The sequence below is a fragment of the Orcinus orca genome, chromosome 8 (genome assembly GCF_937001465.1).
Source record: "Orcinus orca chromosome 8, mOrcOrc1.1, whole genome shotgun sequence".
Classification (NCBI taxonomy): domain Eukaryota; kingdom Metazoa; phylum Chordata; class Mammalia; order Artiodactyla; family Delphinidae; genus Orcinus; species Orcinus orca.
This window is the reverse complement of record NC_064566.1, coordinates 6,359,965-6,387,882: the sequence shown is the minus strand read 5'-3', so window position 1 is coordinate 6,387,882 and position 27,918 is coordinate 6,359,965. Positions and strand designations below refer to the sequence as shown.

Sequence of the window (27,918 nt, the reverse complement as noted above, 5' to 3'; positions counted from 1 at the left end):
AACTGTGTCTGTCTGTCCCGCTGGCAGGCGATGGTGATGACTCACCCGTGGTCAGCCTTACTGTGCCCTCCACGTCACCGCCCTCCAGCTCAGGCCTGAGCCGAGACGCCATGGCCACCCCTCCTTCCTCCCCGTCCATGAGCAGCGCCCTGGCCGTCGTGGGGTAAGCCTGTCGCCGGTTCCTGTCTTTCCTGCCACGTCCTTCCATCGGGGCAGCAGCCCGACTGATTTCCCTGCTGCCACAGCGTGTAGGACGGTGACACTGAGCTTGGAAGGTGGCGGGGGGAGGGAACGAGAGCAGTGGAGCTAGGTCGCTGGCCAAGCAGGTCATCACACAGCTCTGCAAATGCAGGCTCCCGTCTGTCCTGTCTGCCTCACAGGTGTAAGGTCGAGTGAGACAAAGGGCAGAGAGGCCCTTGGCAGCCTGTAAAGTGCTGTGCATGTGTCTCGTTGTAGGACTGCCCAGTGTGGTAGAGGGAGTGTGGGCGTGGGCGTAACCGGTTTGTGTTACGTCCACCGTGTTAGCTTGTGTTAAAGAACAGATCACTCAGTGACACCTGTTAAAGCAAGAGAGACTTTCTCCACGTTGGGAACAGTCGCCGTAGGTGTCGGGACCACCTCGATGGGATTTTGCAGTGAGAGAGGGACGGGACCTGACTCCAAACCCTTGAGCAGCTGGGTTTGCAGTCCAGGAGCAGCGTGGGGGCAGCGGATGGAAAATCACCAGGAGGAATGTCGGGAGTGAGGAGGGGTGTGATTCCGGCTAAACGGACCTGACAGGAGCCTTGCTGGCGACACTCCTGAGGGAAGGTGGAGGGTGCGGAGCCTAATCAGAGATCCAGGGTGACCAGAAATGCGGGCCGGGGGCTTCTTGCAAGAACTGGATTTTCCAAGGAAGTGCACAGGTGGGCCTGGGAAGAGGTGCAGGAGCCTGACTAAAGTTTGGTCAAGCAAAGAATCTTTGTCGCTTGGGCGAGTTACTAAGCCTCATTTCAGCTCCGTGAAAGTAAAGGTGTAATAGCCCCGTCGGTCTTGCTGTGAGGCGGAAGCGAGAGCGCGCATTAGTGCCCGGCCCGTGGGGGTGCGGCCTCCTTCCAGGCACTCAGTCTGTGAGGCGGAAGTGAGAGCGTGCGTTAGTGCCCGGCCCGTGGGGGTGCGGCTCCTTCCAGGCACTCAGTCCGTCCATCACTGAAAGGCTGCCGCGGCCAATGACACAGGCAGGACCCTGTTCCAGAGCCCAGGCTCCTGGGCCCCAGCAGCACCAAAGCCACAGAGAGAGTGCTGTGAACAGTCAGGGAGGGGTGGCTGTGAGGGGGACGGGAATTTCTTTAGGATGTCAAATATCCAAAGTTTAGACCAGGCGGGCAGGGAGGCCTCCGGGAGCTGAGCAGAGCGGGGGTGGGCGGGAGGGCAGTCCCACAGCGGGGCTCAGGGAACAGCCTTCGAGGTGGGAAAGGGCTGAAAGGAGCCCCTGCTCCTTCTTCCTCTCCGTTCCCTTTCTTCTACCCTCACCTTCCTGGTCTTCTTGTGATGGTCCCTATGGAGCAGAGAGGGTAGGCCCTGGCCAGTGGCTTTTCCAGAACCCCCAGTGACAGAATACGAAGTGTTCTCAGGGCGGAGCCCAGACCCCAGCCCTCACCCTCCCTTGCCCTGTCTTCCCCCTTCGCTTCCCATCGAGGGTCTGCCTCTGACTTGCCAAAGTGCATGAAAAGGAGGAAATCCCACCACAGGTCACATTGTGACCTCACGGTCCAGGCTTCCTGGGTGCCTGGGGGCCAGCCTTACCCCGACCTCCTTTCCCATCCAGTTTAAGCTGGGTTTTTAATGGAACCACTGAATCCAGGCAGAAAGAAAGACGTCAGATGACTTTTGTAGCCTATTGTGTCTGGCGCCTCCTTTCAAGAAAACATCAGCTTTTTTTCCCCTTGGAGCTAAAATTATCCCTGAGCTAGAAGCGCCAGAGACGGGAGGAAGCCACAGGCCGGCCTCTGCCAACTGCCCCCGGGGCCACTCCGGAGCCGCCGCGGTGCTCCCTCCTCTGCCCCACTTAATCTCCCCCACGCTTGGTGGGGTTCTGCCCCGGCTCTGCTCATGAGGGGTGTGCATGTGTGTGTGTGTCCTTGTGTATGTGTGCGCACGTGTGCATGCACACACTTTCTCCCTTCGTTGCCTCGTTCCCGTGTGACTTTTTATTCGGTTCCCTCGTGCGGACTCGGGTCTTCACCCTCTCATGGCTGTGTCCTCAGATCAGCCTGATTCTCCACTCCCACACCAGCCAGTGCTGTGAGGCTGGAGGGAACCCGGAGCCACTTAGCGGGCGCCTCCCCCGGCCCCTCCCAGAGCCTGGCGGGGCCCTCTCCACCCCGTCTGCCCTGTGGTCAGGAACTGAGCCCGCTCTCCGGCGTCGCCCCTTCTCCAGGAGCCCCAGCAGCCCATATGGGGACGTGATTGGCCTCCAGGTGGACTACTGGCTGGGCCACCCTGGGGAGCGGAGGAGGGAAGGTGACAAGAGGGACGCCAGCTCCAAGAACACCCTCAAGAGCGTCTTCCGCTCGGTGCAGGTTTCCCGCCTGCCCCACGGTGGGGAGGCCCAGCTTTCCGGCACCATGGCAATGACCGTGGTCACCAAAGAGAAGAACAAGAAAGGTAAGTGACATGTGAGGCCACAGGCCATCAGGGCCACCAGGCCTCCCCGTCTGTCTCGGGGGCTGGGACAGGACGTGCTTCTGGGAGACTGTGGACGAGGACAAAGGCAGCACACGTATCATGTGATCCAGCCTGGGGTCCCGCGGGGGTCCCACCTCACCTTGTGGGACGAGGCCGTTCCTTCTGTCACAGAGGAGACCTCGCTCCCCAGGGGGTCACTGGTCCCTGCCTGCAGAGCATCGGCACCTGAGGGGCTGAGGCAGTTTTTGCTGCCATAAAGAAGGGAGGCTTTCTGGCCACCGCCCTCCGGGATGGACGGTGTGACAGGGGAGGACATGTCCCCCTGCCACAGCCCCACGGAGCGGAGCACTTGCACCCAACCCTGGAGGCCACCCAAGCCTTCTGAGCAAAGGGCATGGCTGTTGTTAAGAATCCAGGGGAACGGAGCCCAGCCCAGAGGAGAGGGTGGCTTCAGCACCAGCAGTGGCGGGGGAGCGGGTCCCGTGCACTGGGAAAGTGAGGCAAGAACCGCCACGGCCAGGCCACCGTGGGGACGTCACTCGCTGCTGTCGGTCCCCGTCGGGAAGCCACACAGCTGGCTCTGTGCCTGCAGAAGCCGGCAGGGTGACTCTGGGGCGCTCGCAGCCCCCCAGCCGTCAGGAAGGGGCTTCCTTCACTGCCGGGCCCCGCCTTCCTCCTCTGGGCGCATCCAAAGCGGCTGGGCTTTTCCGTTCATGCCTCTCTGGAAGAGCTCCCCCGGAGGGCGGCCAGGGCCATGCCAGACCCACAGCCAGGAGCCGTCCGGGCACCCAGAGACCTGCCTAGGGCGTTCCCGGGGCGGAGCTCACGCAAACCCTGCCGCAGGGCCTCCCCGCGCAGGCGCATGAGCTGGTGGGAAGGAGGCACCCGACAGGGCAGCAGAGCCCCTGCCCCACAGGCTGCCGGAACGTTCGAGCTGGAAGGGACTCGGAGACCGTCTGGCCCTGGGTCCTCGTTATTCAGTGAATATATCGAGGCCCAGGGAGAGCAGGAGCTCGCAGACCCTGATACGTAGCCCGGAGCCAGGGAGCAGGGGAGAGGAGTCGGCTGTCTGCCGTTCACCTCCCTTCCCTTGGGGGGAGAGGGCAGTGGACGGGGGAGAGTGGTGGCCGCTTTTCAGGGGCTGTGACAAGGCGGTTCCTGCTTGCTTTCCAGTTCCCACCATCTTCCTGAGCAAGAAGCCTCGAGAAAAGGAGGTGGATTCTAAGAGCCAGGTCATCGAAGGCATCAGCCGCCTCATCTGCTCTGCCAAGCAGCAGCAGACGATGCTGAGAGGTGTGGGCGGGGGAGGGGGGGGAGGGGGCACAGCAGCAGACGATGCTGAGAGGTGTGGGCGGGGGAGGGGGGAGGGGGCAGGGGGGCCGCGGCCCTCCCCAGCGACCCTGGGAAGACGGCCTTAGCAGCCCCGGTCACCCCCTCGCCTCCCCTGTCACCCCCAGTGTCTATCGATGGAGTCGAGTGGAGTGACATCAAGTTCTTCCAGCTGGCAGCCCAGTGGCCCACCCACGTCAAGCACTTTCCAGTGGGACTGTTCAGTGGCAGCAAGGCCACCTGAGGGCACCGTCTCCTGGCTACTCTCCCTCCTGGCACTGCCACCAGCCTCACCGCCTGCAGGCAGGGGGAGGCCAGCAGGCCCAGGCCCAGCGTCCCCTTTCCTGGCCCCGGGGCCTGCATCTCCCTGGCCCGGTCCTGAAGGCCACTGCCACCGGGGACGCTGCTCCCCACCCCCACCCCCCGCCATGCTGGGTCCCATCCGTGGGCAGCCCCCGCCCTCCCTCTCTCCTTTTCTTCCTCTCCCTCCGTTCCAGGCCCAAGGCATGTTGATTTTGCCTTTTGGCGGCCAACCCTGGTCCCTGGAACTGAGTCCTCCGGGCCTTCCTTCGCCTGACTTCCAACCTCTTTCTCCACGTGGCACCAGTTCCCTTCCCGGAAACAGGAAACCCAGGGTCCTGGCCCACAGCAGGGGCTCCAGCCTCCCCCATCTCCCCCAGGATCTCGTTTTCTAAAGCTCAGCTGCCAGATGCCACTCAGCCGGCCCCCCTCTAGTGGGGCCCAGAGCCAAGGCCACTTCCCACTGCTGTGGGCTGACGGGGCACGAACCCTCCCACCCCCTCATCCCAGGACAGCATTTCTGAGGCCACGCGTGGGTTTCTGGGGTGGAGAGGGCTCCGTGGTCTCGCCCGTGCAAGGGTTCACCGCGCCCAGGTCCCCTGTAGGTGCCGCGCGTGTCCCTGAGCGGTTCTTTGGTTGTCCGCCCAGCCAGTCTCTCGGTGGTTCCGTGTGACTCACCTGGGCGCTGGTCCCTGTCCTTGGGTCTCCCCCTGTTGATGGCTCTCCTCCCCAGCCTCCTCCCCCACACCCCCAGCACACCTCCGCCTCTGCCTGCAACTCTGCACCCGGAGAGATGGGAGGCAGCCCCATCCAACGTGTCGTCTGTGGCCCCGGTCCCTGCGGCTCCCTGCTCCCCGTGTCCATCCGTTTCCTTTCGCCGGTCTGTCTTCCCCTCCTCACCTGGAGCCCTGGCCTGGACAGGCCCCGTCCTCCTAGCCAAGCCTCCCTCTCTCCACGGCCTCAGGGGGCCTGAGCCCCTCAGCCCGCACCATCGGCCTTGGCCTTCTCGGGGAGACGCGGAGCGCGTGGGTGGAGCTCCAGCTGCAGCCCTCCCAGCCCGTCAGCGCCTCCGGAGCTTTGCCGTGGCCCTCTCACCCCTTCTAGAAGTTTTTGCACAGAACTTCATTTTGAAAAGCGTTTTTCTCATTCTCCATACCTCCCCCAAACTCCTCCAGCCCTTCCCCCGGCTCAGCCCTGCTGTCCAGAGCGTCCCTGGGGCTGTGCTGCTCACTCAGCCGGAGGGAGGGGCGGGGTGGGAGGGACTAAGAGGATGTTGGATTTTTCATTCAATAAACTGGTGATTTCTTACCAACGAGCAAGCCTTAGGCTTCTGCGCCTCTCATTGTGACACAAGATCTGTCCAGCCTCGTCCCCACTTCACGCCGCGGCCACTTCACTCAAAATCAACTGGGGGGACTTCCCTGGAGGTCCAGTGGTTAGGACTCCGCACTCCCACACGGGGGCCCTGGGTTCGATCCCTGGTCAGGGCAGGGATCTGGGATCCCACAAGCCGCGCGGTGCAGCCAAAAAGGAAAAAAAATCAACTGGGAACTGGCTGGAAAGAAGCAGTTTCCTGTTTGCTTGGTGATAGAAACAGAGGTGTGAAGGTGTGTTGCCCAGTATGAGGCAAGCCGAGGTCAGGAACAGACGTCACACCATTCCCACTCCGAAACCCCATTTTTCTCTGGCACCTGCCGTCCCCAGATCCCACCTCCCAAGGCAATGACACATTGTCGGCAGCTTCCACTCTTCCGACTGGAGATTAGAACTCCGCTTCTCTCCCGCTGCTAGGCTGACGTCCTGCCACGGTTTCAGAAAGTTGGTGAAGTCTGAGGCCCAGGTGGAGGGAGTGAGCTGGGGTCCATCATCAGGCTCGCCTTCCTGTCCGCCCTTAACCTGAGAGGTGACGGTCAGAGCTCCTGCTTCCTGGAAGCCTGGCTCTTCACGCACTCCCGGGACAGAGGCCTGCACGCCAGTGCCCAGAAGTGGGAGCTTGCGTGTCCCCCCCACCCCGCTACCGCCACCGCCTGCAGGACACAGCCTCAGAGGAGCGGACGGCCAGGTGGGGCAGGCTGTCACTGGCTCCCCAAGTCCTGTGGCCAGGTCACCTAACAGAGGGAGGCTCTGGGACCCAGCAGTGCGGCCACCCAGGCTCTCTGGGCCTGGAAAATGGAACCAGTGCCCATCTTCCAAGGGTCAGAGTCTAGTCAGATACCGGAAGTTGTCCCAGAAACGCAGTCTGCACGCGTTACTTCCCGGATGAGGGGTGCAAGCCGGCAGTGAGAGGAAATGCCAGGAGAGAGCGAGGCTGAGGTGGGCTAGACGGGGTACATAGCCAAGGCGCCCACGGAGGCTCCGGCAGGGCAGGGGCCTGGGGACCTGGGCGCTGGTGGGGGGCCCGAGCGGGATGGGCGTGGGACAGGTGGACTCAGGTCCCAGCTCAGAACCGAGAGGGGAAGCAGACGACGGAGAGACGAGCGTGAGGAGGCGTGAGGAGGCGGCGTGAACTCCCTGCCGACCTGACTCCAGCCTCGGCCTCCTGCCCGTGGAGACCAGCACCCTCCCCTGCCCCTGCCCTGGCCCAGGGTCCCTCCCACCTTCTCCAGGGCTTCCTCCTGCTGCGCCCCCTCTCCTGCATCATCGGTTCCCCCACTCCACCAGGTGGTTCACGTCCACGTGCAGACGCGCAGTGATAGCTCCCTGGTTCTAAATCCCCTCTGGCTGCCACACCACATCTCTGCTCCCCTTACAGCGAAAGTCTTCAAAAGGGGGTGTTGCAATGTAAATAGAAGTGAGAGTTTTCTTTCTTCTGAGAGCAGGGAAAACAAAGGGAACAGCGAACAGGCTAGAGAAGAAACAAAACCTGGCCTGAAAGAGTTAATCACTCCTTGGTTTACTTTAACTGTCACTAATTGGTAGTTAACTAGATTTGTACTTTATAAAGCTAACCTCACTCCCTGACACTACGTAATTTACATTCGGCACCTATCACCCCTAACTCTTACGTGACTTACATCCCGTGCCTCTCACTCCCTAACCTTATTACCACCCCGGCACTCACATTCTGTACGCCCCTGGTAACAAATCACCCCCTATCGTTTCTGCATTTCAGAAACAGGATCACTGGCTGATAAACCAGAGGCAAACGGACGCAGTTACCAGACTGCCAGACCCCAGTTACCAGGCAGCCTGATGCCACCTATGACTGCTTTGAAATAATGCAAAGGAAAAGAAGAATGCAAGACCTTCACTACTTTGATCCTTATCTTATACCCCGGACTGCAAGCCCCACATATAAAATCTTCCCTGATTCCCAAGGAGGGAGGGCACAATTCTTGAGGCACTAGCCTGCTGTGTCTTCCCTTCTGCCTGGCAGAAAATAAAGCCATCTTTCTCTTCCTCCAAAATCCCTGTCTCCGTACTTCTGTTCGGCCTTGGTGCACAGGGAAGCCGATATTTCGGCAACAGGGGTTGTTCGGGTTCCCTGTCTCCGGTCCTCCCACTCCTCGGGCTTGTTCCTCACTTCCCCATCAGGAGTTAGGAGTTCCTTTGCCAAGGTCACTGATGACGTGGGTTGCCAGGTCCAAGGCTCAGTTTTCTTGTCTGACTGACTAGGAGCATCTGATGCACGTGATCACTCCTCGCTCTGCCTGTAGACGGCGCTCTGCTCTCCCCGCCCCCGCCCCCGGCCCCCACCCCTCCCCGCCTCTTCTCTGGCTGCTCTTTCTGGGCCTCCCTTGTGTCCTCCTCATCTTCCCCACCTCTGGCCTCCCCTCTCCCCTCACCCAGCCCCAGGGTGGGAGACACTCCCTGTGTTCAGACTTCCCGACTCTGTAGTTGCTGAGGCCGGAATCTTTAAAATCGTCCTCGACTCCTCTCTCTTACACCCAGCATCCAGTCCCCCCACCCCCACACCGGGTAAATCCTATAGGCCTTCCCTTGAAGACAGACCCAGAGCCCTGCAGCTCCTGGCCTCTTTCACTGCTGCTCTCCTCTCTTGTCTGGATGTCATAATAGCCTCCTAATTACCTCTGCTTCCATCTACTCTCCCCGTAGCCTATTCTCCACACAATGGCCAGAGAAAGCCTTTTAAAATGTTAATTAGATCGTGTTAAATTACTGATCCAAACTGTCCAATGGCTTCCCACCCCACTAGGAATATAATCCAAAGACCTCCTCACAACCTCCAGGACCTACCTGATCTGACCTGCCTGGGGCTGCTTATCTGATCTCCTCTCACTCTACCCCTCACCCACTGGCCTCCTCTGCATTCCTCAGACACACGGTGCACATACTGCCTCAGGGCCTTTGCACGAGCCATCCCGCCCCTGCCCATCCTGCTCCTGCCCCTGGATCCGTATGACTTGCTCCCTCACTCTGGTCTCCGCTTAAATGCCACCTCAGAGAGGCCTACCCTGTTCAGCCTCTCTAGAACAGCACCTCCCTATTCTCTCACCCTTTTGTTTTTCTTATTAGCACTTCTCACTCCTTGGCATTTACTTACTTGTCTCTCCCCACCAGAATGTAAGCTCCAAGAAAACAGGAACTTTATATTTTTTTCCTGCTCTATCCTTGGCACCCAGGATACCGCCTGGCTCATCATAGGTGAACAAATACATATTTGCCGACAGAATGAATGAAAAGCCTTTGCGCTGCTGGAACGGATGGGACTCCTCATCCACAGTTGCTACTCAGACCCTTCAAGGCCTCAGCGCCAAAGGACACCTGAGTTTTCTCTTAGGCGTGGAGCAGCAACATAGACTCTTACTCTGAGCAAAGAGGAGGTAGAGGGTTGTTCAGGAATGGTTTCCAGGATCCCAAAGGCGAGGCAGCTCTGGTGGAAGATGCGCCCCAAGACGACTCGCCAGGGGCCAGGCCAGGGCCAGGCCAGAGCACGGGGCCGCCAGAACAGAAATGTTCTTTAAAGGCAAAGTGGTGGCATTTTGGTGCAGAAGGTAGAGGAGCCACTATCTGATCTGCACACCAACTCCGGACTGGTTTTATTTTTTAAATAAATTCATCTATCTGTTTATTTATTTATTTATTTTTGGTTGCGTTGGGTCTTCGTTGCTGCGCGTGGGCTTTCTCTAGTTGCTGCGAGCGGGGGCTACTCTTCGTTGCGGTGCACGGGCTTCTCATTGCGGTGGCTTGTCTTGTTGCGGAGCACAGGCTCTAGAGCGCACGGGCTTCAGTACTTGTGGCACGCGGGCTCAGTAGTTGTGGCTCATGGGCTCTAGAGCACGGGCTTCAGTAGTTGTGGTGCACACGGGCTTAGTTGCTCCGTGGCATGTGGGATCTTCCCAGACCAGGGCTCGAACCCGTGTCCCCTGCATTGGCAGGCGGATACTTAACCACTGCGCTGCCAAGGAAGCCCCCAGGTTTTATTTTTTATTTAAATAAACTCTTGGAGAACTCCCGGGAGGTCCAGTGGTTAGGACTCTGCGGTTTCACTGCAGAGGGCCTGGGTTCAATCCCTGGTCGGGGAACTAGGATCCCACGAGCCGCCTGGCGCGGCCCATATAAATAGATACATAAATAACCTTTTTATTTTAGAATAGTTTTAGACTTACAGAAAAGTTGCAAAGATAGAACCAAGAGTTGCTGTGTACCCCTCACCCAGTTTCCTCTATTGTGTATGTGTTCCATTGGCATGTACATCTATCATAACTAATGATGATGATTAACTAAAGTCCACATTTGACTCAGATTCCTTAGTTTTTCCCTAATGTCTTTTCTCAATTCCAGAATCCCACCCAGGATGCCACACTACGTCTAGTACTTGGGGCTATGACATTCTCTCAGACTTTCCCTATTTGGGGTGACCTTGACAGTTTGGAGGAGTCCTGGTCAGGCATTTTGTAGGACGCCCCTCGACTGGGATTTTTCAGCATGCCATACCAAGGGTACATGCCATCGGCGCGATATAATCCGATGATGTTAACCTTGATCATTTGACTAGTCAGGTGTCACCCTCTTTCCAAACTGTGCTCTTCAGAAGGAAGTTACCAAGCACAGCCCACACTTAGGGAGTGAGGAGTTTTCCCTTCATTACTTGGAATTCTGTACCACAGATTTCAGATCAATGTGTTCAGCTACTGTACTTTCATCACCCACTGCTGTGTCCAAGGACTAAGGGCAGAAATCGCCCTGTCACAGTCACTACGGACATTTTCTTTTAGCCAGGCTGCTGCTGAGTGCTTCCCGTGGTTTACTTCACTGAATTCTTAGAGCAGCCCTAGGAAACTGATTCAGCTGATATTTCCTTTTTTTTTTTTTTTTTTTTTTGCGGTACGCAGGCCTCTCACTGCTGTGGCCTCTCCCGCTGTGGAGCACAGGTTCCGGATGCACAGGCTCAGCGGCCGTGGCTCACGGGCCCAGCCGCTCCGCGGCACGTGGGATCCTCCCGGACTGGGGAACGAACCCGCGTCCCCTGCATCGGTAGGCGGACTCCCAACCACTGTGCCACCAGGGAAGCCCTCATATTTCCTTTTTACCAAGGAGGATGCCAAAGGTCAGAGAGCCTCGCCTCCCAATTCTCAACTCTCATTTCTAACCATTTACTTGACTTGAATACACCCAGCCATCTCGAACCTCATATGGCCAATACAGAACTCTCCATGTCCCTTGCTCCTCCCCAGTCTTAGTAAGTAGCACCAGCATCCCTCCTATTACTCAAGCCAGAAATCAATGAGCCAGCCTCTGTCATCTTGGCAACTCCTGTCCATTCTGCCTCGCAAGCGCCTCACTCCCTTGCTAGAGGCCTTCAGTGAGTGGCTTCCTAATGCCTTTGAATACAGCTGCCCAACCCCACGGTCCTTCAGCCAGCACGGTCTCCCCACCCCACCTCTCTAATTTCACTTTGAGTAGCTTCGCCCCCCCCGCCCCCCCCAGTGCTCACCACCCTCGGGCCATACCTGAACTTACAGTAATCAGATCCCTCCTCCTCTCTCCACCTTATACTCTCTCCCTGGCCTGCTGCGTGTCCCCTTTTCCTTTAGGATGTAGCCTGCACATCACCTCCTCAGAGAGGTCTTCCCAACTGCTCTGCCCCAAACCCCACTGTTAGTCTCTACCTCGGTCCTTTCTTCAGTTGGGACGTCCACTGTCACCTGCAATAAACGTCTGTACCATGTTAGAAGGAGAGCTTCAGGGAGGGCAGGGACTCAGGCTGCCTCATTGCTGTGTCCCCAGCCCCCATCACTCTGGCACAAGGCAAACGCTCAAAGGCCAGATAAAGGAATGAGCAAGGGGGAAAGTCACTTGTCTGACACACTCAGAGTGGCCAAGAAGGAGCCAGATTTCTAACCCAGGTCATCGGACTCCAGGCCATCTCTCAAGGCCCTGCTCAGATCCCAACTTGCCAACCCTCCATCTGTCCTACATGTATTAAGTTCCTACCGTGGGCCAGTTCCTGTCCTAGGTATGATGACACACGGATGAATCTAGGGCTGGGTCTTTACCTATACCTATAAGGAAACTCTGAGCCTCACAGGGGAGACAGACAAATAGACAATTGCCACAGAGCATGAAAGTTTGCTTGGGAGCACACAGGAGGGGCAGCTAAGGCAGCCTGGGAAGGGGTGTACAAGAAGATGTCTCAAAGGAAACGATGACCGACATGACAGGTGTTCTGGTGCAGGAAATAGCAAAACTAGAGATTAGACAGAGTCTGGCCTATTCTGAGACTCACACGTGCTTTAGTGGGGCTGAAAGCAATGGTGAGTGATGGGGCAGAAGAGAAAGGAAGTGGCCAGAGCACTGAGGAGCCTTATAGATATTATTGTTACTACGCTGAATCAGAGCAGGGACTGTGTAATTTATCGTGAGATCAGTGGGAGCCAATAAAGGATTTTAGGCAGAAAAATGAGATGACAGAATTTGTTTATTTTTATTTATTTAGGTTGCGCCAGGTCTTAGTTGCAGCAGGCAGCTCCTTTAGCTGTGGCTCGAGGGCTCCTTAGTTGCGGCTCGCCAGCTCCTTAGTTGCGGCTCGCCAGCTCCTTAGTTGCGGCAGGCGGGCTCCTTAGTTGCAGCAGGCGGGCTCCTTAGTTGTGGCATGCAAACTCTTAGTTGCGGCATGCTTGTGGGATCTAGTTCCCTGACCAGGGTTCAAACCCGGGCCCCCTGCATTGGGAGCGCAGAGTCGTAACCACTGTGCCATCAGGGAAGTCCCTGAGATGAGAGAATTTAGAAAGATCACCTTGCTACAACATGTTGGAGGAAATAAGAATGAAAAATGAAAACCGGAGGAGTTCGAAGGGTGTGGCAGCAATTTAGAAAAGACGTGATGAAGACATAGACTAAGATAAGGGTAGAAGAGGAGGTGGAGGAAAATGGACACTTGAGTCCTGTTTAAGAGGCAGAATCGAGGTGTAGGTGGCTGGTTAGAAAACTGGGTCGAAGGAGAAAGAGTCGAGGATGGGGACTGGCCGTCTGCTGGGTGAACCGGCCGATGGTGGAACATCCCTGGAGGAGAGTTGGGTGGGAGATGGTGGGTTTAGGGCAAGGTGGGCGTGTGCTAGTCAGAGGTGGAGTTGAACATGTAGGTCTGGATGGAGTGCAGGGAAGTTCTCCGGGCTGGATGGAGATTTGAGTACCCTTAGCATGGGGAAAAGCCGATCTCAGGGAGACGGTGAGATGGGTCCTGGCCGGGCTGCGCTCCCTCTGTCCTGACCACACAGGGCACCTCCTGGCAGCACCAAACATCTCAGCACCCGTTATCTTCAGACTCGCCTATTTGCTGCCTCATTTGTTCCTCACTTTCAATCTGAATGTGTTTTCCCTCCAACGACACCCTAAGCAGAGACTGCCCTATATTTCATGTATACACTACATGAAATATAGGGCTCTCCATACACTAGCACAGGGTCTGTCAAATAGTAAACTTGATGACACTAATGATAATAACTACTAGTAATAGTGTCTGTTATGTAGAGGGCATGATGTTAAGGTCTTAACTCTGCTACTTTATTCTGTTCTCTTGAGGACCCAACAAGGTAGGTATCAGGAACCTCATTTTACAGATGAGGAAACAGATGAAGTTGCAGCGCATGCCTAAAGCTCCCTGGCCAGCAAACGGAGAAACGCAGCTCTGGACGCAGCTGAGTCCGCCCCCAAAGCCTGTGTGCCCTCCCGCTAAGCAGGACACGGACCCTTCCAGTCTGGCTGGGAGGCCACAAGGAAGAGAGGGTGCAGATTTGCCCCGTGGCTGCCAGGACAGGAATCAAAAGCCTCTCAGGGGAGCTCTGAGCAGACTTGATTCTTAGCTCAGTGGCAGAAAAACTGGCAACCACAACCAAAACTGGCACCTTGTGTTCAAGGTGAAACAGCTCCTCGGGAAGTGGTGAGCTGCCCGTCACGGTCACGGAGGAGGGGTTGCGTGAGACACGGTCTTTAAGGAACCTCCAATCTTGAGCGCTTATGGGTGAACCTGCTCATGTTTCTCTTTTTCTTGGCTGTGCCATGCAGCATGCAGGATCTTAGTTCCCCGACCAGGGGTTGAACCCGTGGCCCCTGCAGTGGAAGCGTGGAGTCTTAACCACTGGACCGCCAGGGACGTCCCAACCTGCTGATGTTTCAAGGGGGATGATATGCTTGGGAAAAGCACCCACCCCCACCCCCACTTCAAAGAAAAGGCAGGAAGCTAGCCAAAGGGAAAAGATTGACTTAAGAAAGCAGATTTCAGTGCTTCCAAGGATCCAAGGGGAAGGGGTGGGAGCAGTGGGAGTGATTTTCAGGGAGAAAACAATGTTGAAAGTAGTGAGAACAACTTCTGCAGACATGGGACAGGCGGAGGCAAGCTGATGAGCTCCGTGGAAAATGGCGTAAGAATCACCATTGGGCATGGACTCCTTCCTTTCTTCTCCATTAACTGAGCACCCATCAGCAGCCTGGCACCAGACCAGCAGCTGCGGGGTGGGGGGTCGGGGAGTGGGGAACAGAGCAGGGTGAAGTAACAGTCCCTTCCCTTGGGAGAGCACAGCGTAATCCTCAGAGACAAGATAAAAAGCCGAGTGGCTAAAAAGATTGAACACATGCAAGGTTACGAACTGAAAGCAAGATAAGAGCCTGAGAACCCGGCAGGGAAGGCCCAGCCTTCCCTCTGCGTGGCACACAGGGAGAAGCAGGGCCAGATGCCTAAAGAGAACCACAAAGAAACCACGGAAGCCTAAGGCTAGCAGAAAAGCTGGAACAGGAACCCAGCAAAAATCATAAAAGGAGATTGAAAAATCTTCTCTCCGTTTACCTGGAAAAAGGTGATAAAAGGAATGTGCTCCTTTATTAGATGGAGAGAGAGCACAAGGTTAGAAAGCCCGGGCTTTGTGTTTGAGCCCGAGTATGTGTGGTGTGCATGCATGTACGTGGGCCTGTAAACCCATGCACGTGGAGGTGTGAGTGTGGCACATGGGCGTTCAGTGCCCCTGGGTGAACCTACCTGAGGCTGTGTGTTGAGGGTGCGTGCGTCTGTGCTTCGTGTGGCTGTGAACAAGCAACATGACCTCGGTCCTCTTGACCTCTACTCTATGGGGTCAGTCTCCCTTACACACTGGGACAAAATGATGTGGACTCTGGATTGGAGAAGGACACAGTGGTCACCTCGTGCAGCTGCCTTCCCCTCTTTGGGCCTCACTTTCCATACTTGTAAAACAAGGACATTGACGCATTGGCTTTCAACCCAGGGAGCACATCATGGGCACCACTGAAGTTTCAAAATAATAAGAGATGCCCAGGACCCACTCTGGCACTACTGAATCCCGATCTCTAGGAGAGCCTTCTAACAAAGTTCCTTCCCAAGAGGTTCTGAAACCTAGTCTTGGTAAGCACAGCAAAGGTGCCCTGGGCTCCAGATTCCATTTCCTCCCCATGAACTTGACAGCGAGCTGGGCGTGCATTCATGGTATGATGGAGTCTGTTTGCACAAAGGCAGGCTTATCACACCGCAGCCAGTGCAACTGTGGGAAATAGGGCCGCTGTGTAGGCTAAAGACCTCGAATGCAAAAGACTCCAACCTTTAGGATCCTGGATGAAAACTGACTCGATGAAACTAACAAAGATAAACACAAGCTCTGGACTGAGGCAAACAAAGTAAATCCTGGATGAAAACTGACTCGATGAAACTAACAAAGATAAACACAAGCTCTGGACTGAGGCAAACAAAGTAATCGGCAGACACAAGAACCTGGTAACAGCAGGTGCTTCGGGGGAAGGCAGCTGCATGACTGAGGACAGTGGTCAGTGAGAAGGAGCTGCATCTCACTGTAACTTGTATATGCCTTTTGAATGTTGCATCATGTGAATGTATCAACTGTCTTTAAAAATCACTGGGAGGGGGCTTCCCTGGTGGCGCAGTGGTTGAGAGTCAGCCTGCTGATGCAGGGGACACGGGTTCCTGCCCCGGTCCGGGAGGATCCCGCGTGCCGCGGAGCGGCTGGGCCCGTGGGCCATGGCCGCTGGGCCTGCGCGTCTGGAGCCTGTGCTCCGCAACGGGAGAGGCCACAGCAGTGAGAGGCCCACGTACCGCAAAAAAAACAAAAAACAAACAAACAAAAATCACTGGGAGGGACTTCCCTCGCCTTCCTGTGGTTAAGACTCCGAGCTTCCAATGCAGGGGGTGCAGTTTGATCCCTGGCAGGGGAACTAAGAGTCCACATGCTGTGTGGTGCAGCCAAAAAAAAAAAAAAAAAAAAAAATCCCTGGGAAAATATCACTGGCAGAAGCACAGAATCGGCAGAAGAACCTGGCTGGATATAAGTGGGATGCATGCAATCTAGGGTTTTAGCTGACAAGCTTACCCTGAGCAGACACCGTACCATGGCTGTCAAAGTCAACCTTTCAGCTTCACGGTGGACAGGTGGTGTGCTCCTTAGCGGGGGACTCTCCCTCTGTGATCTGTGCAGTTCACTCCCTGTCTGTACCCCTGCGCCCTGGACTGAGCACCACATTCGGAGTACTGTCTGGACTGACATGCTAAGCCACACCCAGAAAAGAGAAATCGGGAGGGGGAAGGGTCAGAAACTGCGCAGGAGTGGGTAAAGGGACCCAGATTGTCAGCCCAGGCGGGGGGAACACTGTATGGGGCACCATCACTGTCTCCAAATATCTTCATTGGCAAAAGGGAGCAGACTGTCCTTCCTGAGGACAGAGCTTCAGTTTGGTGTGGGCAGGCACTGTGGGCAGGTCCTTTGGGGGCTAAGGAAAAGCTTGCTAACTTTTAGAGCCATCTCACAGCAGAAGGTAGTGGGCTCCCTGTCATAGGACATACTTGAGCTGGCGGGGTGCCGGACCATCTCTCTGTCAGAGATCATGCCGAGGGGATTCTCACATCCACAAGGACACTGAACCGGGTACAGTCTGAGTCTGAACCCACCCTGACTCATGAGGAACGCCCCAGGCCCCTGGATACCAGTGCCAGGCCTTGCTTGGCACGTTTTGTCTCTCAGGGTGGTTAACTTGCTGTTACCCACTGGGATGTCGACCTAGAAGCAGTGCAGGTAGAGCTAGGGTAGCCAGAAACCCAGGGCTGCAGAGCACCAGCCCCAAACCTGGGCCAACAGGTGCGCCCTTCTGCCTTAAAAAAAAAAAACAGCATTTACTGAGTGCTGCTATGTAGTAGCCAAGAGCTACTCTGAGAGTGAACAAGACAGGCAGATCTTGGCCTGCATTCTAGGGAGGAGACAGAAACTGACAAGGAAAATGTTAGAAGGAGTAAATGCTACAGAGAGAATTAAATGTGTGCTTGAAATGGGCTGGAGGGCTGCTCTACATAGGGGGTGGGGAATCAGGGAAGGGCTCTGGGAGGAGATGACGTCATCATCACCTTGTCCTGATCATCCAGCCCACAGAATCTGTGGTGGTGCTCACCCACAGGGTCACGAGTCTGTTTCGGCCGATGCCCAACTGCCCCTTGCCATCCTTTTCTCCCTCACGCCCAGAAGCCTCCGTCCCTTCCTCCCAAGAAGCAGCCCTAAGATGCCGAGAATCCCCTACTGGGACAAGGACAGCTCCGAAGGATTTGGGTGGGGCATAACCACTCTCTAGAGACAAATGAGCCTGGGGTCAGATCCGCGAGGCTGGGATAATAGCAGTGCCCGCTTTATCCGGTCTTTGCAAGCATTAAATGTGTCATCGCACTTAAGGCATCCAAGCGCCCCGCACACAGTAAGCGCTCTGAAAGTGGCAACTACCTCAATAAATGTCAATAAATGTCAACTGTCTCTTTCTGGACTCTGAGGAGGCCGGGCCTTCTCCCTGGGCCCCAGTTTCTTCCGCCGCCCTCTCTGGCAGCGGTACAGGGCAAGTTCAGGTGCACATCCTCCCCAGGCTGTGCACATCCTCCCCAGGCTGTCCACACCGCTGTGGCCTCGGGGCGGGTTACAGCGGAGGAATCCGAGGCCGCAGGAGAGTGGGAGGTGGCCGCTATGAACCTAAGCTTCGGGCAAGCCCACGCCCGGCGCCTCAATGACCACGCCCCATCCCCGAGAGCCACGCCCCCGGATCCCTTCCTTTTGCCTGGAGTGGGCCCAGCCGGCGTGCTCCTTTAAGGCAGACAGCGGGCCGAGGAGTGTTTAGCCCCCTCCGACGCCGCCAAGGTACAGGCTTCACCTTTAAGGCGGCGCAGGGACTGCTGGGAAGGCCGGCGGGATGGAGGCGGTGGGACCTGCTCACGGCTGCTGGTCGGGGTGAAGCGGGGCGGGAGCCGGAGCTGGAGCGGGAGGCGGGCCCGAGCGGGAGACGCAGGTCCACGCGGGCCGATCGGGCCGGGAGAGGGGGGGCTCTGGGTTGGCCTAGGGGAGGGGTCGTCTTGGGCGCGGCCTGTGAGAGGGCCCGGCCAGCCCGCGGGGAGGGGGCGCGGTCCTGGGTGGCCGGGGGCGGGAGCTCGGCCTTTTCAGGGGAGGGGTCCGCAGGATGTCGTGCTGGCCTATGGGGCGCGTCCTGGGGGGAGGGGGGGACGAAGAACCCGAGATCTCAGCTCCTTAGGGGAAGGGTCTCCCCAGGGTCGAGCTGCCCAAGAGGAGGGGCTCTGTGGCTCGGCCAGCCTGTTGGGAAGGGGGCTGCCCGAGGGGGGCTGGGGCCGGAACTCCCAGAGGGACGGTGTCTCCGCACGGGAGTGTACCCCCCAAGATCCCGGTAGGTCCATCCTCTGGCGCGCCCTGCTCTGGCTAAGGGAGTCTCCAGGGAAGCCCCGAGACTGGGTCGCCTAAGCCGGCCTGAGCCAGTGGTCTGGGCCGAATCCGGGTCCAGCCTCGCCGGTCGCACCGCATTGCGTCTCCCGGGCCAAGACGAGCCGGGCGCGCCCCCTGTAGGCCGAGCGCGGGCACGGTGCGGGCTGCTGCCTGGGGGACGGGGCACCCCGGGGACCCAGGCGTCCGGGGACCCTAGGTGTTTACCTAATCCGGGGCGGACGGCGGCGTGGCCCCAGGCCCGGCAGCCCCTGCCCGCCCTCTCGCCTTCACAGGCGGCACGGCCATGGCCACGATGGTGCTTCCTCGGGAGGAGAAGCTGAGCCAGGATGAGATCGTGCTGGGCACCAAGGCCGTTATCCAAGGGCTAGAGACCCTGCGCGGGGAGCATCGTGCCCTTCTCGCTCCCCTCGTCGCTCATGAAGCTGGTGAGGCAGAGCCCGGCTCACAGGAGCGCTGTGTCCTCCTGCGCCGCTCCCTGGAGGCCATCGAACTGGGGCTGGGGGAGGCCCAGGTAGGCTGGTCTGGGGTGCTGAGGAGGGAGGTCATGGGAGGGGTGGAGCCTTCCAGAGGAATCCTGGCAATGTAGTAACAGAATCAGAAGGGAAGGAAGAATCTGTCCCCTGGAGCCTCATGGTAGGATCCCAGTAAATATCTGTTGAAGAAATGCATGGGCTCTGGAGACCCCGGCATTGCCTGGCCCCAGGAGAGCCTGATCATCTGGCTTCTCTGCTAGGTAGCAGAGACTGCATGGTCTAAAAAAACAGAGAAAATCCTTAAAGATCCCCCCACTCATTCTTCTATTAATTTGTTAACAGGTAAGTTATCAAGTGCCTACTATATGCCTGGCAATGTGTTAGGTGCCAGGGCTACAGGTCCAACAAGACATGAGATCCCTGCCCTAGTCCAATAGGAAGAGAGTCAGAAATACACATATATTTATTCAATATTATGGTAAGTTCTCCAAAGAAAAAAACAAGATCTTGTGACAACCTTAGCTATTGGTCAAGCAAGACTTCTGAGGAAATGACATTTAAATCAAGACCTGAGGAAAGGAATGAACCAGCCTCCAGAGAAGGGAGGAAAGTGAGAGGTTGCATGTATAAAGGTCCTGAAGTGGAAAAGATCTTGTTGTGGAGGGAGAACTGAGAGACCTGTCTAACTGGAGCTTCGTGAGGAAAGAGAGGGACAGAAAAGGCCTGTGGAGAAGGCGGGGACCAGATCATGCTGTGCCTTATTAGTTTGGGTTTTATTCTCAGGAAATCAGAAGCCTTTGGAGGGTTTAAGCAGTAAAGGGACACAGTCTGGCTTAGGTTTTAAAACTCTCTCTGGCTGAGGGGTGGAGAATGAATGATTGTGGGTCAGGGTGGAAGGAAGTAGCAGGTGTTAGGAAGCCGCTGCTAGAATTCCAATGAGAAATGGTGGGTTGGGCCATGAGGGTAGTAAGAAGGGGGTCAGTCCTAGACGTTCTGGAAGTAGGTCCAGTAGGGCCTGGGGATGGACTAAAGGAGACAGAGAGGGGCAGGGAAAGTCCCAGGTTTGTGGTTTGAGGAAATTGAGGAGAGAGCCTGGATGGGTCAGGAGTTCTGTTTGGGCCCTCTTAAGTTGAGGCTGCCAGGATGACATGCAGACAGAGCTATCCAGGAGGTGCTGGGGTGTGCAAGGCGTTAGACTCTCGGGCAGCGAGTCTTGGTCCACTCAGATCTTGGTGAGACACTGCCTGGCTCTGTGAGTCCTGGGCAGGTGGTATCCCCTTGGTTTCCTTGTTTTTAGAATAGGGGTCGTGCCATCTGCCGTAAATACTGACAGGCTGTTTAGGATATTTTTAAAAATAGCTAGTGGTTGTGAAAACACCTGTCACTTAGGCGTTTGCTAATCAACTAGAAAGTACAAAGTCCCAGACTGCCTGGCTCTCTGGGAGGGCAATGTGTCGGGCATTCACTCCTCAGCCGGCTGACTGCCAGGTGCGGAGGTGAACACACCAGGGCCCCCTCCCAGTGTATACAGGCACAGATGGACAACAGGATGGCATGGAGGTGGGGGAGGTGCCATGCTTTCCGGGGGCTGAGGGCATAAGAGGCTTCACTGCAGAAATGACCCTGACCATGAAGGACGGAGAAAGGGTAGAGTCTAGGCAAGGCCCCAAGGCGGGAAGAGCCTGGAAGCTCAGGAAAGGAGTCATGGAGTTTGGAGAGAGGGATGGGGGCTGAGGCTGAGGCCTCTGGATCCCCTTACCTGCCCCTGTGGTTTTCCAGACACTGGAGGTTTAGGACACACACCCCCCTTCCCTCCCTGGGAGCTGCAGGAGGACAGGGGCTGCCCTGGCTCTCTGGTAGAAGTCAGGGTGGGGTCTTTCGGTAGCCCTTCAGTCGTCTATCAAGGTCTTTGGGAAAGCGCTAGCCCTGGGCCAGGGGCAGCGGTATAGTGGCTCTGGCTACAGGGCTTGAGTACAACTCCTAGGAGAGACGGGGAACGAGTGGACAGCTCGGGGAAAGGGCAGCACCCCAGCTAGCGCTCTTAATGATCCGAGCACCCCACAAGGTGGGAACTGGACCATCGATGTGGAGGACTAGCTGGAGGCCCAGGAAAGGGGATGGGCTAGTTCAGAGTCCAGCACAGCCAGCCTGGGTCCTGACCGCAGAAGGAAGGACTTAGGAATCCCCAAGCCTCCTGGTTTCAGGTCTCAGGCTATGTTGGTCTGTTTGGGGCCCTGGGGCAAAACTCCCTTGACGAGAGGAGAACTTCAGGGCCCTCAGCCCTGCAGCTCCTCCGGGCCTGGCTCTTCTCTGGGGCCCAGGCTGGGGGTCAGCAGGGCTCTGACCTCTGTTCCGGCTGGCTGCGCAGGTGATCTTGGCGCTGTCGAGCCACCTGGGGGCCGTAGAGTCGGAGAAGCAGAAGCTGCGGGCTCAGGTACGGCGCCTGGTGCAGGAGAACCAGTGGCTGCGGGAGGAGCTGGCAGGGACGCAGCAGAAGCTGCAGCGCAGCGAGCAGGCCGTGGCCCAGCTCGAGGAGGAAAAGCAGCACTTGCTGTTCATGAGCCAGATCCGCAAGCTGGACGAGGACACGTCCGCCAGCGTAAGCCCTACCATGGCCACTGGGCGGGGCGGGGGCACCTGGGAGCAGGGAGGGGCGGCAGGGAGCAGACGCTGCTCCGACCCAGCCCGCCGACCCCTGGGCCGCCTGCTTCCCTGACGCCCATCCCGTCTTCCTCCCCAGGAGGAGAAGGGGGACGTCCCCAAAGACTCTCTGGATGACCTGTTCCCCAGTGAGGAGGAGCAGAGCCCAGGTGCGGAGGGGCAGCTGGCTCTGGGGGCGGGAAAGGAAGGCTGTGTGAACTCCTGGTCCTTGGGACCCAGAGGTCACAGAAAACAAGGTCTGAGTGGCTGCTGTGTTCTCTCCTGCCTCGTTTCTGATTATAACATCCCAGCATTAGAGCTTAAAAGGCAGGTTTTACATGTTGCTTTTCTCATCTCCCAAGTTCTGTAAGGAGCAGGCATCACAGTTCAGAGCTTTGGAGCCATCCGGCCTGGGTGCGAGCCCTGCTCTGCCTGCGTTTGCACGGTGGCCACTGGTAGAGTTTCTTTCCCCTCTGAGCCTCCTCTGAGGGTTAAAGGAGGACGCATGCACAGTGCTGATCCGCGGGCCAGTACTGGCCTTGCTGATCGTGTGGCCTTTGTATCAGAGCCTCTCTTCTGCACGTGACGAGGCTGAGGCTCGGGGGTTAGGCGACTTGCCCTGGGACACACAGCTTGAAGCACCGGAGCTGGGACTCTACCCACTCTTCTTGTGGGGTGACTAGACCCACTCTACAGACGGGGAAACCGAGAGCTAACGGTGACTTGCCCAGGGCCACGTGTGAGGTCGGTCAAAGGTATGGCTGGCATGTGCCGGCCCAGCTCAGGAGGCACTTGGCACATCTGACCTCCCGCCCTTGGCTTTGCAGCCCCCAGCCCTGGAGGAGGAGACGTGGCTGCCCAGCACGGGGGCTATGAAATCCCAGCACGGCTCCGCACCCTGCACAATCTGGTGATCCAGTACGCCTCTCAGGGCCGCTATGAGGTGGCCGTGCCACTCTGCAAGCAGGCCCTCGAGGACCTGGAGAAGACGTCAGGCCATGACCACCCTGACGTGGCCACCATGCTGAACATCCTGGCGCTGGTCTATCGGTGAGCGCTCCTCCGGCTTCGGTCACCCATGGGAGCATTCTTCCTGAAGGCTCCAGCCCTGGTCACAAATCCTCAGTGCCTGCAGTGGGCCAGGACTCGGGTTCTACCAGGCAGTTGGGTGACAGAGAAAGAAGGATCTTGTCCCTGGAGAGGGCCAAGCCCACAGGGTGCCTGAGCTACAGACATGAATATGCCTCAGTCTAGTGGTGGACAAAGGCTTGGACATAACCAGGGAGGGGAAGGCACACGAGGACGCGGGGGGCACACCTTCTCCAGGCACCAAGGCTTGAGGAGGGCCTTTGGTGAAAGTTGAGTTTGCCCAGAGCACAAGAAGGTCGGAGAAGGTCTTCTTGGCAGAAAGGACACCATGAGCAGAGGCCCTGGGGAACAGAGGACAAGGTGCACTGGGCATGGGGCAGTGAGGGTGGGATCTGGGGGAGTCTGGCTTGTACCCCAGTACTGCGCGCCCTTCCTGCACAAAGCCCCCCAAGCCAGAGAGCAGGGGCTGACCACGTCTCCCCATGCTCTGGGTCATGCCCCATCATGCTCGCTCATTAGTAAGTATAGGAAGAGTGACCACAGGGATCTTGGGCCACTAGGAGGAGGGCCTTGGGCTGGAGGATACCCCTCATCATCTCCCACCTGCCCCCAGGGACCAAAACAAGTACAAGGAGGCTGCACACCTGCTCAATGATGCCCTGGCCATCCGTGAGAAGACGCTGGGCAAGGACCACCCAGCTGTGAGTGAGGCTGGGTGGGAGGTGGGGCTTCCCCTCCCCCTGCAGCTCCCAGGTCCCGGGTCATGGAGCCTCCATTCTCCCACCCCCTAGGTGGCTGCGACACTGAACAACCTGGCGGTCCTGTATGGCAAGCGGGGCAAGTACAAGGAGGCTGAGCCCCTCTGCAAGCGGGCACTGGAGATCCGGGAGAAGGTGGGAGCAGGCAGGGCTGGGCAGGCCAGGTGGGCTGGGCAGACGGGGGACGTAGGCCGGCCCCGAGCCCAGCCACCGGCTCCCCCTCCTGTCCCAGGTTCTGGGCAAGTTTCATCCAGACGTGGCCAAGCAGCTGAGCAACCTGGCCCTGCTGTGCCAGAACCAGGGCAAAGCCGAGGAGGTGGAATACTACTACCGGCGGGCACTGGAGATCTACGCCACACGCCTTGGGCCTGACGACCCCAACGTGGCCAAGACCAAGAACAACCTGGTGTCCTGGGCTAGAGGGGGCTGGAGGAAGCAGGGGGGAGGGAGGAGAGGAAAAGGCTTGACTCCTTGCATCCTGCTCACCCTCTGGGCCCTGCCCCTCCAGGCCTCCTGCTACCTGAAACAGGGCAAGTACCAGGATGCAGAGACCCTGTACAAGGAGATCCTCACCCGCGCTCATGAGAAGGAGTTCGGCTCTGTCAGCGGTGAGCATGGCTGCTGTGTGCCCCAGCTCGCAGGCCCGCTCAGCCGTCAGCATCTAGGACGAATACCTCAGCCGGGCAGGCCTCACGCCTAGGGTCTGGCTGGTCCGCAGCCACTTGTGTGCACACGTGAGCACACACACCCAACTCACACAGCCCCCTGGGAGGTTGTACCCGTGCAATGCCCTCCTTTTGCATACCCATGCCCTCGGCCCAGAGCCTCTTCCCCTTTCCCCACTGGGCAACTCACGCTCACCGTGAGGGCCCAGCCCAGATGTCTCCCACTCTGGGAAGCCACCTACTGGTCCTTCACGGTCAGTCACTTCCTGCTCAGGGACCCCTCAGCCCGGCCCATCATTCAGGCCTCGCATCGTCTCGCACTGTGGGCCTGAGGTTTGTAAGGGTGTGCTCCCCCCACCCCCCAGTCACAGGCCCCTCAAGCACAGGCCTGTGCCACAGGCATCTCTGTTCCAGAGGAGCGTCAGTCATGTTTTTGGTCTGTTTCTTGTCGATTCATTCATTCAGTGAAGCCCAACCCTGGTCCTTCTTGAGTACCCCTGACCTCCCCCCAGACCCCAGTCATGTGTCCAGCCCAACCAGCAGAGGCCCACATGAGAGGCTGGTGACAGCCCCCCCTCTCCCTACAGGGAACAACAAGCCCATCTGGATGCACGCAGAGGAACGGGAGGAGAGCAAGGTAGCTCTGTGGGGCAGGGCCGTGGCAGATGTCTGTGGAGGGAGGATGAGGCTGGGGGTGTGTGGAGGGGAGGGCCTTCTCCTACTTTCCGCTTATCTCTCCCCCAGGATAAGCGCCGGGACAGCACCCCCTATGGGGAATATGGCAGCTGGTACAAGGCCTGTAAAGTAGACAGGTGAGGACAGCGGGGCGGGACTGCTGGGACAGCAGAGAGCTGGGAAGCGGCGTCCTGGGTGGGCGCCGGGGCCAGGCTCCACACTCCATACTGCTCAGCCCCAGGACACACACCTCTTCTCTGTCAGCTCATCTTTCAAGGCCCAGGTCACAGGCCACCTGTCCCAAGAAGGTTTTCTGTCCCAGGACAGCCTGATTATCTCACTCCTGGGCTTCCCAGCCTTTAGTCCTGGTGGCAACATCCCACCTAGGGCCCTCAGGTGATTCCCCAAAACAGGGGAATCCAGGCGGACCTAGCACAGGGCCTGACACACAGGAAAGGCTCGATTTTGGTCGGCTGGACGGTTCCTCAGGGCCAGCGTGGGCTGGGTGTCAGGATGGGCCCTGGCTCCTGGAGAACACGGAGTTGGAGCCCGTCCCGCTCTCCCGTCCGCAGCCCCACGGTCAACACCACGTTGCGCAGCTTGGGGGCCCTGTACCGGCGCCAGGGCAAGCTAGAAGCCGCGCACACGCTGGAGGACTGCGCCAGCCGCAGCCGCAAGCAGGTAGGGCGACAGGCACCAGGGGTGTGGGCAGGGACCTGCGTGGCCCTGCGTGTGATGCAGTCAGGGCCCGTTGCTCCACCTGATGCGCCCGCCCCCGCCTCAGGGCCTGGACCCTGCAAGCCAGACCAAGGTGGTGGAGCTGCTGAAAGACGGCAGCGGTGGGCGCGGAGACCGCCGTGGCAGCCGAGACATGCCCGCGGGTGCCGGGGCTCGGTCTGAGGCTGACCTCGAGGAGGCAGGGCCTGCAGCCGAGTGGAGCGGGGTGAGTAGGGGCTGGACTGGGCCAGGAGGCTGTGTAGCCGGCATGGCACAGAGACGAACCTGTCCACCCCACAGGACGGCAGCGGCTCCTTGCGGCGCAGTGGCTCCTTCGGGAAGCTCCGAGATGCCCTGAGGCGCAGCAGTGAGATGCTGGTGAAGAAGCTGCAGGGTGGTGGCCCCCAGGAGCCCCCAAACCCCAGGTGAGCCGTCCACCCTGGTGAGCCTCTCGAGAACCCACCCCACAACCTACCAACCCCAGCTGAACTTCAGACCCAGGGTGAACTCCCTGTCTCGCTCAAGCTCCACCCACCACCAATCTCCCTTCCCATCAGCCTCCCTCCCCTGCCCCAAGCTGACCCCTTCCCCCATCCTCCCCCAGTTCCACCGTGGGCAAATCCTGACCGCCCTTTCCCCTCAGGATGAAGCGGGCCAGTTCCCTCAACTTCCTCAACAAAAGTGTGGAAGAGCCAGTCCAGGTACGGGTGGATAGTTGTCGGCACTGGGCAGCTGAGGCCCCGGCCCCAGGCCTGCATGTCCTGTGTACTTGCCGAGCTTCTCAAGCATGTCTGTTCATCCAGCCACACTTCCTGTCTCCATCCCAGGCCTGGCTTTGGGCTGGACCCTGGGGAGACAAATGAGGGAAACTCAGCTCCTGCCTGTGAGCGGCCAGTGGCAGCACAGTAACTGTGGAGGTGGGTGGGAGTGTCAGGACCCTTCGGGCCAGGGAAGCGCGCACTGGCGGCAGCCCAAGGCTGAGCCACCTGCCCCTCTGCCCACAGCCTGGAGGCACAGGTCTCTCTGATAGCCGCACCCTCAGCTCCAGCTCCATGGACCTCTCCCGACGAAGCTCCCTTGTGGGCTAATCCTGAAGGGGCAGCTGGTCCCCAGAGCCTCCACCCGGCACCATCCCCACCCCAGCCCTGCGCATGGGCCTGCTGCTTGCCCCTCCTGTCTCTCCCAAGGACCCCTGTCTTTTCTGTTCAATCTCAGGGTAACCTCCTCCCTTGTCATCTCAGCCTGAGCCCTGGAGGCTGGGCCTGCCCACTCCAGTTCTACCCCTTATTTATTCCTTCCAGCAGGGCCCCCTCTTCCCTAGGTTCAGGGCCAGCGGAGGGGCTGGCCGGGGTCTCCAAAGGTAGAGAGAGGCTCAGTGGCCCCCCCTCCGCAGACCCCAAATCCAAGAACACTAAGCACCTGCCGTCCCTTCAGCACCCTGCCCTCCCCCGGCCGTTGCTTCTGTATATAGAGAAATAAGTTATTGGCCGCACTCCTCCCCTCAGTCCTTGGTACTATCCGGCCTCCCCTCACCCCACCCTTCTCTAGTGGTACCGCCCAGGCCTTAATCACCCCCATTCCGCGCGGTGGTATCTCCCAGGCTCCACATCTCAGGGGCGGTGCCTCCCCAAAGGGTTCCCTAGGCATTCTCGCTTTCCTCCCGGCCTCTAAATGGTGCGCCCTGCCCCGTGCCCCAGGACGGAGAGCCCACCCCCTGTCCGTCCTCTCACCGCCGGGCTCTGCCCTGCAGCCCGGTCTTATGCACTGCTCCTCCCGCCCGGCCTGCCCAGGCTCGGCCTGACCCCGCCCCGGGCACCGCCCGTAGAGCCATCCTGCCACGCCTCCTCCCACACCTGCAGCTTCTTGCTAGGGGCAGTGATGGACCCCTGTGGCAGGAGGGGCTGCCCCAGTTGGGAGGTGAGGCGGTCGCTCTCTATTTTCAAATGTTGCTGTAGAAATAAAGACGGTTTGACTCTGAGCTGGGCTTGTTTTGGGGCGGAGCCCGAGGGCTCCTGGCGTCTCTACGTCTCTACATTGGGGGTGGGTACAGGAGAGGCTGCGAGTGTGTGTGTGTGTGTGTGTGTTTGTGTGTGTGTCTCGCTCACGTCTGGTCCTGCGCAGCTGCAACCCAGATAGGCTTCTCCTATCCCGGAATTGTTCGGGAGCCCCACAGATTCAGGATTTTTTTCTAACAACCTTCATCTCTGAGATTCTGGAGACCACGGGCTTTGATCGAGCTTTGCCCCTTTACCAAGCTGTTTGACCTTGAGCGAGTTACCGAGTCTCGATTTCATCTATAAAATGTGGGTGACACCTTCCTGGGGTTTCTGCTGGGAGTTAGGAGCGCCAGCACACGAAGAACCCTGGATAAATGAACTTTTACCAACGCTGCGGGGAGTGTAAGGATGAATGCCTCTGTCAG

General features: G+C 58.2%; 2 protein-coding genes and 1 long non-coding RNA gene across 12 annotated transcripts in view; 2 read left to right on the top strand and 1 right to left on the bottom strand.

Moving 5' to 3' along the window:
• PACS1 (phosphofurin acidic cluster sorting protein 1) overlaps positions 1-5,615 on the top strand; it is a 140,354-nt gene extending 134,739 nt beyond the window's left edge. For 3 of the 4 annotated variants that reach the window (XM_004264395.4, XM_033417044.2, XM_033417035.2), the window contains exons 21-24: positions 28-163; positions 2,420-2,646; positions 3,841-3,960; positions 4,125-5,615. In XM_004264395.4, the coding sequence (XP_004264443.1) occupies positions 28-163; positions 2,420-2,646; positions 3,841-3,960; positions 4,125-4,240 (599 nt within the window). In that variant the 3' untranslated portion in view covers positions 4,241-5,615. Of the gene's footprint in view, positions 1-27; positions 1,026-1,098; positions 2,290-2,419; positions 2,647-3,840; positions 3,961-4,124 lie in introns of those variants that run through there. The other variant, XR_007478585.1, reaches the window with a different exon arrangement.
• A 12,132-nt stretch (positions 5,616-17,747) lies between these two features.
• KLC2 (kinesin light chain 2) lies at positions 17,748-27,474 on the top strand. Of its 7 annotated transcripts, none has more exons than XM_033417074.2 (16): positions 17,748-17,885; positions 18,716-18,990; positions 21,321-21,551; positions 21,693-21,762; positions 22,420-22,642; positions 23,295-23,382; positions 23,473-23,574; positions 23,672-23,845; positions 23,948-24,047; positions 24,692-24,741; positions 24,849-24,916; positions 25,352-25,460; positions 25,564-25,722; positions 25,797-25,921; positions 26,140-26,197; positions 26,501-27,474. In XM_033417074.2, the coding sequence occupies exons 2-16, from the start codon at positions 18,763-18,765 to the stop codon at positions 26,582-26,584; spliced, it is 1,869 nt and encodes a 622-aa protein (XP_033272965.1). In that variant the 5' UTR covers positions 17,748-17,885; positions 18,716-18,762; the 3' UTR covers positions 26,585-27,474. The 7 variants fall into 7 exon arrangements, with proteins under 7 accessions (XP_033272965.1, XP_012393955.1, XP_033272964.1 ...); XM_012538501.3 differs by having other exon boundaries at positions 17,857-18,033; XM_033417073.2 differs by lacking the exon at positions 17,748-17,885 and adding an exon at positions 17,901-18,029.
• Positions 19,391-23,300, bottom strand: LOC125965240 (uncharacterized). Its single transcript, XR_007478894.1, has 2 exons — positions 22,910-23,300; positions 19,391-22,818 (listed from the first exon to the last, which is right to left on the bottom strand). It is a non-coding gene; the product is annotated as an uncharacterized LOC125965240 (long non-coding RNA).
• Positions 27,475-27,918: the final 444 nt, after the last annotated feature.